At 49.7% G+C, this 13,887-nt stretch overlaps 7 protein-coding genes across 7 annotated transcripts; 4 read left to right on the top strand and 3 right to left on the bottom strand.

The window, feature by feature from the left end:
* Positions 1–364: 364 nt before the first annotated feature.
* On the top strand, positions 365–2,107 carry Z518_11213 (uncharacterized protein; the record flags this gene model as incomplete). The annotated part of the gene is made up of 1 exon (XM_013411157.1): positions 365–2,107. The coding sequence occupies one exon, from the start codon at positions 365–367 to the stop codon at positions 2,105–2,107; it is 1,743 nt and encodes a 580-aa protein (XP_013266611.1).
* A 762-nt stretch (positions 2,108–2,869) lies between these two features.
* Positions 2,870–4,672, bottom strand: Z518_11212 (uncharacterized protein; the record flags this gene model as incomplete). The annotated part of the gene is made up of 1 exon (XM_013411156.1): positions 2,870–4,672. The coding sequence occupies one exon, from the start codon at positions 4,670–4,672 to the stop codon at positions 2,870–2,872; it is 1,803 nt and encodes a 600-aa protein (XP_013266610.1).
* Positions 4,673–5,120: 448 nt separating this feature from the next.
* On the top strand, positions 5,121–6,050 carry Z518_11211 (uncharacterized protein; the record flags this gene model as incomplete). Its single annotated transcript, XM_013411155.1, has 1 exon — positions 5,121–6,050. The coding sequence occupies one exon, from the start codon at positions 5,121–5,123 to the stop codon at positions 6,048–6,050; it is 930 nt and encodes a 309-aa protein (XP_013266609.1).
* Positions 6,051–6,088: 38 nt separating this feature from the next.
* On the bottom strand, positions 6,089–6,856 carry Z518_11210 (uncharacterized protein; the record flags this gene model as incomplete). Its single annotated transcript, XM_013411154.1, has 1 exon — positions 6,089–6,856. One exon carries the CDS (start codon positions 6,854–6,856, stop codon positions 6,089–6,091), a length of 768 nt encoding a protein of 255 aa, XP_013266608.1.
* Positions 6,857–8,708: 1,852 nt separating this feature from the next.
* On the bottom strand, positions 8,709–9,657 carry Z518_11209 (uncharacterized protein; the record flags this gene model as incomplete). Its single annotated transcript, XM_013411153.1, has 2 exons — positions 8,709–9,191; positions 9,247–9,657. 2 exons carry the CDS (start codon positions 9,655–9,657, stop codon positions 8,709–8,711), a joined length of 894 nt encoding a protein of 297 aa, XP_013266607.1.
* A 562-nt stretch (positions 9,658–10,219) lies between these two features.
* On the top strand, positions 10,220–11,386 carry Z518_11208 (uncharacterized protein; the record flags this gene model as incomplete). Its single annotated transcript, XM_013411152.1, has 1 exon — positions 10,220–11,386. One exon carries the CDS (start codon positions 10,220–10,222, stop codon positions 11,384–11,386), a length of 1,167 nt encoding a protein of 388 aa, XP_013266606.1.
* A 577-nt stretch (positions 11,387–11,963) lies between these two features.
* Z518_11207 (uncharacterized protein) lies at positions 11,964–13,711 on the top strand (the record flags this gene model as incomplete). The annotated part of the gene is made up of 4 exons (XM_013411151.1): positions 11,964–12,272; positions 12,331–12,941; positions 12,995–13,412; positions 13,490–13,711. The coding sequence occupies 4 exons, from the start codon at positions 11,964–11,966 to the stop codon at positions 13,709–13,711; spliced, it is 1,560 nt and encodes a 519-aa protein (XP_013266605.1).
* Positions 13,712–13,887: the final 176 nt, after the last annotated feature.

Genomic DNA, 13,887 nt, shown 5'->3' with positions numbered 1-13,887 from the left:
GACCATGGTGCAAGCAAAGTTTCGGGTCGTGGGTGTTCCGACAGCAATGGTTCCATGAACCAAAACCGCCAGAGAGATAAAACATTTTCACTCCATGGTGTTTGTCCGTCTCACCAGGTTACCATACTTCTTTCCCGCGCGTAAAGGTAGGTGGGCTTGATCTTTGATCTGTCTTCATTTATTGCTGTGTTGTTCCAGCAAGCGTCGGTGTTAAAAGCCTGTATCTCTTCCCGCTCAGGTGCAAATCCTGGAGATTTGCGACGACGATATATATATATATATAGAGCTCATCCCAAGTCGCCAATTTTCAAACGAGAGCACGAGAAAGCATCGGAAGGAAAAACCACGAGAGAATTCAATCGGCATGGCCATCGAAACCCTTCCCAACCAGAAGACGCTCAAAGAAGCATTCGAGCACGAGATCTACTCCTCCGATGGCACTCCCCTGCTGTTCGGCTCACTCTTCGACCACTGCAGCGACAATGACCAACGAAACCAGAGAAGAGTACTGGTAATTTTCATCCGTCACTTCTTCTGTGGCAACTGTCAAGAATATATCCGTCGACTATCCTCGCCAGAATCACCATTCCATCCCTCTCACCGGCCTATTTCCACCGCCCCAGCTACAGCCAACTTCTCCAAACCGGTCTCTCGTTCACTCCCAAGGGTAATCATCATCGGACCTGGTCTGCCCACCTTGATCTCTTCCTACACCGCCCTGACGCAATGTCTGTATCCTGTCTATGCTGACCCGTCAACACGACTCTACGATATCCTAGGCATGCACAGGACACTGTCACTGGGCCAGAAAGCACCCGGCTATATCCAACACTCTCTCATGAGCGGCGCTATGAAATCGGCATGGCAAATCGTCAGACGTGTTGGCAGCGGGGATGCCATGGGTGGAGGTGATTGGAATGTTAATGGGGGAGAATTCCTCTTCGTGCAACCAGATTCATATCATGGTGGTGGCGGCTCGAAATCAAATTCCCCGTGGATGACATCGAAGGGACAGGCCTCTTCCTTAGGCAGAGGAGCCTCGACGCCGTCAGCGCCGGGATCTTCCACCGTATCTAGGTGGGAGATATCCTGGTGCCACCGAATGCTCAACTCCCGCGATCACACCGAACTCGTCGATTTACAATACCACACGTGCCTCACATCGGCAACTTCGCGAGGAATTTCACGAGCAAATTCACCCCCCAAATCAATTCTTGTGAACAAACACCATTCTCACTCAAGCCCCGTTCCTACTGAAATGCGAAGCTACTCCAGCGAATGTTTGGGTTCCTGTCCAGGGCCAGATGTTCCCAAAACTCGCGACGAAGTCTGGCGACACCACCAACAAAATCAACTACAGAGCTCACAATCAAAATCGACATCTCACCGGAGATCAAGATCACAGAGGACCAGCTCGGGCTCTCACGTTGACATTACGCACCATCGAACACGATTCAATCCCTCGTGCTCCGAATCGCGGGCCTCAAATTCGCTCTTCCACACGTTTCACGACTCAGTTTCCGAGGAAGGCGAAACTCAGCCTCGTAAAAGTTTAACGTCCAATTTGGCCGACAGAGTTGGTGTGCTCGTGCGCTCGAAATCGCTCTCGGATAGATCGACTTCCATTTCAGCTATACCTATGGCTTCTCGGGTCTCGACGTCGAGATCTGAAATCCGCCCTGGAGCGACTGTGGAGGCCAATAGCCAGCAGAACAACACAAGGAGATCGATCACGGGTATATTGAGGTCGGGCTCTAAGTCCAAGTCGCAGCGCAAAGATCGTCCTCGTTCGCTCCCCTCTCACTCTCGACACAACTCGGCCGCAAAATCCAACTTACGATCCACCTCCCCTCCTAAAGTTCATTCCCATTCGCGGACTGACTCGAAAAGGAAGTCCCATTCCCGCACCCGAACGTTCTCATTCTCCAAGCCGAGTGTAAGAAAAAGCACGATCGAGATGGATGAGAATGGTATTATGCTCGTGGACGGGGTCGAGTTTGTTAATGTCATCTCCGTAAAAGCAAGAGTGGATAGCGGACTTGGGTTGGGACATTCCGCTGATTATGGCCATGGAGATGCGAGGCCGGTGCTACCTGCAGAGACCTAGGAAAGCGAAGAATGGTAAGAGATAAATTCCATGAAGGGAAATGATCGAAGATTTGGGATCGGTTACCTGTGCAAGTGGAATGCAGAGAGTTCTCAAAAAACGAGTCGTCATAGGGCGTACGATCTAAAGCAGACATTTATGACACCGATGTGCAGACACGTACTGTTCATGATCTGCTATGAAACTCCAAACTCGCAAGCCGAGACTGATGATGTTGACCAAGATATACGAAACTCCAGTCACGAATTGATCATGATCCCCTTGATCATAACAATGCATCAGCGCTGGAATCAACAGAAAGAGATTCTACATGAACGACGGTTGGGCTCTCCGAGATTCCATACCTATCCCGGATCCGCTATATTCACAAAATACAGATGCTGGCGTATCTTGACAAAAAAAAACCCGTGAATCTAATGCAAGTCTTCCTATGACACGTAAAGCAACGCACTGGTGATTTCCGTCAAATACCACGGTCATGCTGCACAAGTGTCTCAAAGTGTTGTATGGAGTCTCGTATGAAACCTCATTTTCCGTCTTATGTAGGTGTCTCCCTCAGGTACAATCTCAACTTCATCGGTGGGCCGAGGAAAAGAGCCGGTTTGAAAGCTCCGTGGTTTCGCTTTGCTCAGATGACATAACTTCGTTCCAGGGATTAAAAAAAAAAAAAACATTTCTCATCACTCTCATTTCCGTATCTCCCGTTTCGGGCACATTCCATACTACGATAGGCACTCTCGCTCGTACCATAATCCGGTCTCATCATCCTCGATTCGCAATTGGGGGTGAATTTGGTATAGCAGCTCCTCGTAAATCGGAATCGACCTGGTCATCGGTCAACGAATCATACATATTCCATGGCGTCATAGGCCCGTTGAGGCTAGTGATTCGCCATGTAGTGACCTGGTGACCACATCCATGTTGATGGAAGATTTGGGCTTCAGATACTCCTGGGGGTTGCATGGATTCACCGTCAGCATGGCTCGAGGGATTTCCATTGAGCGCGCTCTGCTGTGAGAACCCAAGATCTATCGGCATCGATTGTGCATTGACTGTGTGATTGGGCAGAGCATGGCTACCTTCAACCTCCAAATTCAAAAAAGCATTTTGTGGGTCCAGTTGTGGCGCCGGAGTTGGAAAACTACTGCTCTCGAGAACGGGGAAACCGTTCAAGATGGTTGGGCTGGTCATGGGATCTAGATTCAATTCGATACTTGGTGTTGGTTGGGCTGTTGTAACTTGAAGTTCTTGGAAATGGCTCTCATTTGACATTGACGCCACCGTCGCTTGACCAATACTGTAATCCGTTCCGCGAGATGCGTCCAGGTCGATCCAGCTGAATGAGGTATCACCCAATTGGCCATCCGAGAAATTCCACGTACCATTTGAATCATTTGGCAATAGATCCCAAGGTATCGACTGACTGGACAAATCATTGAGGGAATCTACGTATGCATCGCTCGTCTCTGGAGTCGCCGCCATCACGCCGGATGGGGAATGAACATGAGAACAATGGGCACTAACTGGCTGATTCGTCCAAGAGTGCTGTTGAATGGGATATGTCAGATAAATGGCATTGGGGTCGAAATTTTCAGGGAAAAATCGCTGAAGTTGTTGTTGCGAAACACCGGGTGTTCTCGAAAGAAAGAAAGATGGTCGTCCTCCCATACAGGAGGTGGAACTGGAGTCTGGGACGAAAGACATGGGCATCAAACCTTCACCACCGGTATATGCATGTTCAGCCAGGTGCTTGACCTGTTGCTGGGTATGATTGATCGAGGTTGCGTTGTTGGGATGGTCGGGACAATACAAACAAGAGCAGCCGGACCCACATGAACAAGCAGACATCCAAGGGTCATTGGCAATTTTAGCCTGGTGTGGAGGAGGGTCTGGAGCGAGACTGTCGGAATGAGGCTGTATCGCGGCAACATTTTGTCGATGTCGACACCCTCCCGAAGATATGGACGGGGGAGATTCAGGCTCCTCTTTTGGTTTCTTCGAACTGCAACATGGTGATTGGACGACGTGGGGGGGGGAAGCAACCCCTTCCTCCCTCTCTTTCATACGGCGTTTTCGATCTTGGTATTCCTCGTCGTCGATTTCTTTGCCATTTGCATCGGCCCAAACCTTCTTTAGGGTCATCTTGTTTCCATGGGCATCTTCCCATACAGGTTTCGGGGTGGATGTGGCTTCTCGATTGATGACTTGGGGGCTGTCAAGCCTGACGATTAGATACATCTCCTGGGTACACGCGCAATCTCTTTCGCATTTGCAGGTTTTTGTTGTGCAGGCGCAGTTCCTCGGGCATTGACATCCTCGTTTTTGACCACCGGATGGTCGACCCGGTTGATTTGTTTCTGATATGGGTCTCGTCTTTCCATGATCGCACTTGTGAACTCGGTGCCCTCTTTTACAAGACTCGCAAGCATATGTTTTGCCATTGAAATGCTGAATTGCGGGGGAATCGCTTTTGCTTGCCGCTTTCAATTTTCGGATCTTGCCATCCTCCACTCTCGCGGTGGATTTCGGCGGAGTGGCGCCCTTTTCGTTTGATCTGTCATGCATGTTGCGGTAAGACAGGAGATTGGGGCTTGCTGTGACCCGAAGGTGGTCCGACTGTGTGGCCTCGGTGTCGTGGAAGATGACGAGAATTTTGGTCAGGTGGTAGAGGTGGAAAAGACTTGAACGATCCTTAGGAGCAAGAGACTTTGTAAGGTGGAAAATTCCTTGCTGAAAGACCTAGCACCGTGTTCTTTGGTTCGTAAAGAATGTGGCCGGAATGGATATGGTTGAGTTGGAATGCAATGAGTGGGTTGAAGGAGTGATTAGCTGCAGCAGGCATTGAGATGTCAGAAGATCTTTGTACGGAGTGTAAGCCGGGGCGCCGTGAACTTACAATGCGCAAGTGAACGACGCTCCACACCCAAAATCCATTTGTTTTTCCCACCCTATTACTTCCCTCGGTTTCTTCTTTGGCCAGATATTATTATCATTTTCTTGGTGGTGCACAACAATGGGGGTGGATATGAACGACCACTGCAATACCACCGAAACAACGCGTCGTTCAAAGGCTGCTGTTAGAACATGGTCCAAGGAATCCTCGCCCTCATCATGGTGGTCTCTCCCTCAACCCATCCGTCGCGTATTCGATCGATTTCCTCTCGTCACCTATCCGGCAAATGGTCTTCCTCAACGAGCTCCTAAACAGCAGAACGAGACTATCCTATACATTTTTCAGTCGGACGAGCCTCGAAGCCGTGACGCGCCCTCCTTCAATCCATCCTGTTTGAAATGGCAGGCGTATCTCAAGTTCCATGGTATTCCGCTTCGCACTCGGGCATCCAACAATCACGCTTCTCCGACGGGTTCTCTCCCATTTCTTTTGCCTGCTCCTCAGGACTCTCTGCGACCGGCAGCGCCGATTCCCGCGAATCGAATAGCACGATGGGTAGTATTACAAGGCGGAAAAGAGGAGGATACTCACCCACGACAAGAGACGTACACCGCGTTGATTGACCATACCATTCGAAGTGCCTGGTTATACTACTTGTATTTGGACGAAGACAATTTCCGCTCTGTAGCATGGCCAATGTATGTTGCGTCCGCGTCTACATCTTATGCCGTTCGAATGAGTCTTGCATATCAACTTCGCAACGCGGCCAGAGAAGAACTGTTGAAGACAAGCGCTATCATTGATGGCCAAGAATTGTACAGAAAAGCCGCCGACGCATTTCAATCATTATCGACTCTTTTGGCAGAGAACAAATTTTTCTTTGGCCAGACAACCCCTGGGCTCTTTGACGCCAGCTTATTCGCATACACTCAGATCGTTCTCGACGAAAATTTAGAATGGAAAACACCCACTTTGAAAGAAGCATTGCAGATGCACGAAAACCTGGTACAACACAGAGCCCGGCTGATGCGTGGGTTCTTCTCGAGCTGAAATGGGACATGTCGACTGGATGGTGCGTGGAATGTCCATTACTCTTCACTCAAGGTTTTCTTTCGAAGAATGCCTCCAAACCAAACGGTTATTCCAACCCACTTCTGCGACCGTTCGCCGAGTATCGGTACCGTAGATTCGTCCACTGCTCTCTCGTCCATCTTGCCGACAACTTCCAGCCCATTCTTCGCCGCTTCCGCCTCCACTTCCGCAACCGTGTGAGCATAACTGGTCGGACGAATCTTTTCGCCAGTTTGGGGATCAATAAATCCTGCTTGACTGATGCCACCCATCTCTGAATGCATATTGGTCAATAGCAGAATTCCACCGGGCTTGAGGATTTGAGTTACATGGCGAAAGAAGATATCAGCCGGGATATGTTCAATCACCAATGTCGAGACAACCGCGTCTGCACCCACGGCCGAAGCAGGTGGAGATGGCTGTTGGAGCATATCGAAAATCTCAAGCTGCAATATACCCTCGACTCCAAACTTCCCAAGTCGTCGTCTTGCAACCTCCAGCATCCCTGAACTGACATCGAGACCCACGACGGTGGCCCCTTTAACCTCCAGTAAAGCCGCCGTATTACGGCCCGTCCCACAGCCCAGGTCGACCAGCTTCCAGGGTGGTGGAAATGGCGACTTTTCAAGAAGCTCAAGCATTCGTGGCAAGAGAGTTTTCATTTCGATAGTGTCAAGCGCTTGGAGGAAGTTTCCGTCAATATCGTAGACGGCGGCCCAAAGATCGTACGCATGTGTGGTGGAGAGATAACGGATGGATGGGTCTGGAGATTGAGGAATGGCCATCTTGAGAGAGGAATAATGAATAGATAATGTGTGACGGTATTTGCGGAATTTGGAACTCCTCGATGCGCATGGAAAGACCTAAAAAGAACAATGAGAATTCAACGCTCTGACGAGTGCAAATTTGCGTCGCTTTCTGTTGTTTCGGAATATTTTATGCCACGGTAAGGCTAACAATACCGCCTTTTCCTTTCCAACTCGTCATGAGTCACAGCAATCGCGACCAAGAATAAGAGTTGCACTACGGGTCATGGACATTGCATTGCGCTCAACGCCCCTATGGAAAACAATTTGATCACGACTTTGGATTTGCGTATTCGGGTTTACTTTTACCTATCCAGTCTAGTTCATCACATATAAGCAATACAATTAATCTCAAATCATCATGCAGTCCAGGACCTGCTCTTCACGGATCCTGCACCAACCAAAGTCAAGCGGGAGATCAAGCTGCCCATCACAATATCAGGTCGAATCTGTGGAATCATTCGTCATTCAAGATGCATTGCTAATGGTTTTTACATTCACGTGCGACTCCCCCAGACCCTCTGTCGGCACGTGAATTGTCTTGGCAACTGCTACCTATTTATGCACTTCAGCATTCATACACTTCAGCACTCTCAATCACTCTTTCGGCCTCCAATATGGACTTCCCGGCTCGCCGTGCTCAAGCTTCTAAGCCGACAAGCCCTCAAGGCCCTTCGCAATCCCTTCCGCAACCCCCTCCCTAATCCTCTCTGCGGTCGTCTTCAGACGCGCTATCTCAACACTGAACTAGCTCCGTTCTCGGGACCTCCCAGTTATGCGACTCTCGCTCGGCGCTTCTCTGCTTCGAGTCCAAGTCCAATAGGTTTCTTCCGCCAGAAGGCAGCAAAAGAGGCCATAGAGCGTGGCGAATTTGTTGATATTCATGACATTGGTGGCGTGGACTCGAAAGACTATGATGTCTTAATCGCGGATATAAACAACGACACGCTACACTCTGAAATTTCGAAACTTGTGGGTATACCATACCTCAAGGAGGCGACGAAAGAGGAGGCTAATACGATGACTACAACACTTCATGGTTTTGCGTACGGCCAGAAGTTTCGCATGATTTTTCCATGTGATCAGGCTCGTTGGGTTTTCTTTATTATGGATACTAGCGCCCCATTGACGTACATCTCAACCCAGGTAAGTGTTCATCCATAGGAAGAATGCCTTAACTTTAGGTAGCGGAAGCTTTCGGTCTTAAACAGAAGGATGGTCCTTGGGGAGCTAGAATTGCCGGATATACTAACCCAGTTCATCTGGCACCGTTAGATTCACACTTTTCTGATCTGAACCTTCTTGGCCAAGACTTCTGCAACGTCTATGATCTTCGTGCTTGGAAAGCCACTGGAGGTCGGACGGTAACATACTGCATCGGCGGGAACTGGGAGGTTAGGCCTAAGCCTAAGCCTAAGCTATAAGGCTATTATCGGTTTCTATGGAGGGTCGCAAGCCGAGAGAGGCAAGGCGAGCTTGCAGGCGGTATGGGGAGATCTGGCCTGCTGCTGTTTCGGCGGATTCCTCGATTTGGCCAGGGCAGACTCAAACTCCACGGGATAGAGTAGGCTATGGGGAACTCGAATAAGTCTCGTTAGGAGCGTATTACGAACATTCCTTTGAGGAAGATGCTCGAGAACGGACGATTGTGCGAGGTTTAAGCAAGCAGGTGAAGCGGCTCAGAGTATGCTTAAATGCTCGGCAATGCGGGAGACTTTATGGCAAAGCTACATAGTCTAAATTCCCTTCGTCTAAGGTTAGCACTTAGCGAGAGGCGCATCGGTTATAGGCTGCAAAATTGTCCCGAAACGGGGTGAGCTCGAGGCAGTATTCACTCATCTTGGCCGCCCACACCAAAAATACCACCCCCTTCTCTCAAATCCTGCACCAAATCCTGGACATTGTTCAGGTGTTTGCTGAGGAGGTTTTGCTTCTCTTCTGTTGTTTTTTTGTCACCTGGGGGATTCTTTCCACCCTCCGGACCATTCACGGTTTCTCTCCGTCGATCAAAAGCAGCAATCAATTCTTTTCCTCGTCCGCCCAGAATTGCAGTGTTGGTAGCTGATGTGGATATCGACATCTTGGGTGCCGGTGACTCAGGCATGAGGTAAAAATACAAGAACTCGACCAGCTTCAATTTTACCTCGCGTGCGGTGCTGCGAGATTTGAAGAGAGATGTCACTACCAGGAGTCCGTCAATGGTTTCGAACGTTCGGGTGTTTTGAGGTTGGTCGAGTAACGAGGTGACGAGAGCCATGATGGTGGAAGATTGGATGGCGGGACAGTTTGAAGGGTCCAGCAGGTCAAGGAAAAGCTAGTATGGGGGTCAGAAGCTGCTTTAAGAACGGGTTGCCGTTGGTGACACGTACGTTCATGTATATTTCTTGGGAGAAGAGGGCGCGGGAGGGCGGATGTAAAAGCAGCACTCCTTGGATGAGGTCCAATGTTTGAATGATCAACAGATCATTTGTTCCGTTGCTCTCTTTCCCCAACAATCTCTCCAGACACGCGACCAATCTCATCGCAATGTTCCATTGGAAGCTTTGTTGAAGCTTGAAGAATTCTCGGAAAGCTGGATCTTCGGGAAGTTCGGATAGTTTCTTGCCAGATGGCGGCGAAGAGGACCCGAGAAGCAGCATAGATTGTCGCTTATTGAGCGCGGTCACCTTTGGCAGACATAGCTGAGCCAGAAGTCCTTCGACCTGTCGTAGTCCCTTGCGGATCCTTTGAGGCGATGTGGAGGAGAGGTAGTCGAAGGAGTGGGAGAGGAGAGTTTCCATTGTGGCTGCCACGAGAGAAGAGGTGGAAACGGTGGGAATTGAGAGACGTCCTCGAGAAGATGGATAAGGCGCAGCTATATACGCCACAACAGGTTAGATCCAAACATGCGGGGGCAACGAGTATTTTGCTGTCAGGGTATCTGACTGGCGCCCTGCTAGTTGGGAGATTACCTGCAGGTACTACCGGTCGGATTTTGTTCCGTTGATTTACTTACTCAGTGGCAAGGCCAGTCGCAATTTGTAGGCATCTTCTTCTCAGTTAAGCCTAGTCATCTAGGCCTCGGCATGTGATGGCACTCTCTCCATCAGGTGCGGCGACCGTGTCATCGATGCCTAAAAGGCTACGGGCGCACCTACTTGTCTGACCTCAGCTTCTAACCACTCCACACCTGTATATTATTATCTTGCTTCTTCAGCTCCAGATCCCATTCAACTTAACCGCCCACCGAGCCATTCATCTCTCGACACGCCGACTCTGATACATTTGGCCAACAACCGCACCCAAATCTATTCCGACGCTTTCACATGCTCGTTCACACCTAAACCCGAGACCTGTCTGTCGATGTCGACTGCCACAGAAAACCCAACCTCTCCCAACGCCATCCCCATCCGCTACAGCTCTGCCGGTGTTCCCAATGGCATTCAGCACCAACCTTCGAAATCCGTCCTCAAGCCTCTTCCCGAAGACAGCTGGATGTCTCCTAAGCACCATTCCTTGCCTCCGACCGTGGGCCCACCTCCCTCCGAACACACCAACGGTCTGAAGCGCAGGCATTCGAAAAAGAAATCCGCTCCAGAAAACCTCATGTCGAGACGCTTGGGGGAGTGGACACCGCAGAAAGAGAAGATCATCATGGGACCATATGATTATTTGTTCGCGCATCCCGGAAAGGATATCAGGTCCGCCTTGATCAAAGCCTTCAATGCATTCCTTCACGTCCCGCCACTATCCCTGGATGTGATTACCAAAGTGGTTGGCATGTTGCATACATCTTCGCTTCTGATCGACGATGTGCAGGATGGAAGTATGCTGCGAAGAGGAGTCCCAGTTGCACACAATATCTTTGGCACGGCGCAGACCATCAACAGCGCCAACTACGTCTATTTTCTCGCCCTGAAAGAACTTCAGCATTTGGAAAACAAAGACGAAGTAATGGAAATCTTCACAACGGAATTGCTCAATCTTCATCGCGGCCAGGGAATGGAGCTCTACTGGCGAGATACGTTGACCTGCCCGACCGAGGATGACTACCTCGAAATGGTTCAGAACAAAACCGGGGGCTTGTTTCGTTTGGCCGTCAAGCTGATGCAGGCCGAGTCTCCAGAAAAAGGCCGCATTGATTGCGTGCCGCTTGTTAACTTGATGGGTTTGGTCTTTCAGATATGTGATGACTATCTCAATTTGTCATCAAGTGCCTACACAAAGAATAAGGGGTTGTGTGAGGATTTGACCGAAGGCAAATTCTCCTTCCCGATCATTCATTCCATACGGAGCAACCCCTCCAATCTGCAGCTCATCAACATCCTCAAACAGAAAACCACCGATGATGAGGTCAAGAGATATGCCGTCAAGTATATGGAAGGAACAGGAAGTTTCGATTATTCAAGGAAAGTCATCCGAGAGCTGAAGCAAAAAGCCGCGGCGCTGATTACGGAAATGGATGGTGGTTCTGGGAAAGGAAATGAGGTGAAGTTGATTCTAGACAGGATGGATGTGGATCAGCCATGAAAGCTTTGAATCTTGGTTTTGGCGAAGGGTATCGGAGGTCATTCAACCGGGGGGGGGGGAGGCGTTTGTTGGGCATCTTACCATCCAAATGAATCGTGCGGATATCCCAGGCGCGCAAGAGTTTCGAGGTGGGGGATGAGATTGGACCTAGGATACCATGTTTTCCTACCCGCTTCCATTGTTTCTCACAAAGCTGAATGATGCCCACTCCCAGCTCCCGGCTTTCACCCATGATCATACAAAGTGTTTCCTGATAGCGGCGATAGCGGCAAGAGCGGAAGAGCAATATTTCATACCCGGGTATCGGAGCAGAAGTCCCCGCAATGCTCTCCGCATTGTGATGCTGAAGCGCTTGCGGGGGTTCACCGGATAGAACCCGATCTCCCGGGGGACATTGTGAGATATTGATTTTTCAATCTTTGGGCCAAATTGCTTTTCGTCGATTCCTATATTTTCCTTTTGTTCTCATCCCATGGCGCTGCTTTGTTCAAGACGAGGAGATCTGAAAACGTACTGCGTCAAGGAGCGGCCACCTTTCCCAACTTCACCGTGCCCGGATAAACGTGCCTGAAGGACAATGTCGCCGCCGAATTTTTTTGACTATTCTACATGGTCGAGAATTGGAGCTGTTTTGTTGGCAATTGGCTTCTTATTTTTGGTCAGTGTACGATATCGAAAAGGCTTGAGAGAAATTCCGGGACCATTCCTCGCCAGTATATCACCGTTAGATCGAATCCTCACCACCTATTCTGGCCGCCAGTTCCAGAAACATCTCGCTTACCATCAGAAATATGGACCCATTGTACGAGTCGGGCCGATACATGTCTCCGTTGCGGACTCTGACCAAATATCGGTGATCTACAACATCACGTCCAAGTTCGACAAGGTGTGCAACAGTCCTTTTTGAAGAATGCCCAAGTTGACTTGCTGACTGAGCCACTCAGAGCCATTTTTACACCTTGTTTCACGCAAAATCCCCGCGGGGCAATATCCCTACCGTGTTCTCGATCGTTGATCCAACCGGACACAAGAATCTCAAGCGTCCAGTCGGTGCCGCTTTTGCGCTGAGCTCCCTTTTGGACCTTGAGTCGCTGGCCGACGACTGCACTAGAATCCTAGAACGGAAGCTAGATGGCTTGCAGGGTCGGGATATTGACTTTGGAACCTGGCTGCACTGGTATGCCTTCGACGTCATTACCTCTATTACCTTTTCAAACTGCTTGGGGTTCATGGAAAAGGAAGAAGACGTCCTTGGAATTATATCCGCCATTGAGGGCAGGTTAGTCTACAACTCAATCATCGGCCAAGTCCCTAGCCTACACAAATTGCTCCTGGGGAACAGTCTAGTCTCCAAGTTTGCGGACATGATTCCCACGTTGGCGCGACTCAACTCCTCTCAATATATTGTCGGCTTTGCCGCACAACAGCTTGAACAAAGACAGAATTCAAAAGTGGAGCATGGGAAGAAAGACATCGTCGCGCGCTTCAAACGAACCAGAGAGGGGGAGCAGGTGATGAGTGATCGAGAGCTCCTGGGCCACGCCGCCTCAAATGTGTGCGTTTCTGATATCCTTTAACCTGATTAGCTTTTGATTGACACCTATTCAGATTTGCTGGTAGTGATACTACAGCTATTTCTCTTCGAGCAATGTTCTATTACCTCTGCAAAAATCCTCATATATACAAAAAGCTCGTGGAGGAGATTCTTTCTTTTGACGCTCGGGGCGAATTGTCCGAGTATATCACTTATTACGAGGCTCAGCGCATGCCGTACTTCCAGGCCTGCATGCGAGAAGCCTTACGCATGCATCCGGCTGTTGGACAACTCCTTGAACGAGTGGTACCGGAAGAAGGGCTTATGATAGGAAGTTCATTCTTACCCAGTGGCACAATCGTCGGAATCAATCCATGGGTGGCGGCGAGAGATAAGGCTGTCTATGGGGACGATGCCGATGTATTCCGCCCCGAACGATGGTTGGACGCCGATGAACAAACCTTGAAACTGATGGACAGAAATTGGCTTGCGGTGAGTTACTCTACGGCCTCACTCCGTCCTTAGAGACAATATAGGGCAAAGCGCTGACGTACCCCCTTTCTTTGTAGTTTGGTGCTGGATCAAGAACATGTTTGGGCAAGAATATTTCGCTGATGGAGATGTCGAAGCTTGTGCCGCAGCTTCTTCGACGCTATCATGTCGAACTGGCCGATCCAAAGGCGGAATGGGAATTGTTTGATTATTGGTTTGTCCAGCAGGAAGGATTGAGATGTATATTGGCAAGGCGTGAGAAGGAACAGGGCGACCTGGAGGGAGGAGGACAAACGTGATGGACCATGTGCATCATCGAAGCAAATCAACTAGAAGCATAGAGCAAAGGCTGTCATGATTGATACATGTGGGAAAGCTTGAAGGGGCTGGCTGACTCGGCCCTCCCCAGCCTTGTCTTGTTTCCTGGGATAGCTCACATTGTTTTTTCCGGACCTTGATTCCCGATAGCCATTCG

The sequence above is a fragment of the Rhinocladiella mackenziei genome (genome assembly GCF_000835555.1).
Source record: "Rhinocladiella mackenziei CBS 650.93 unplaced genomic scaffold supercont1.12, whole genome shotgun sequence".
Taxonomy (NCBI): Eukaryota; Fungi; Ascomycota; class Eurotiomycetes; order Chaetothyriales; family Herpotrichiellaceae; genus Rhinocladiella; species Rhinocladiella mackenziei.
The sequence above is the reverse complement of the archived record's forward strand: the minus strand, read 5'-3'. Positions and strand labels throughout refer to the sequence as shown.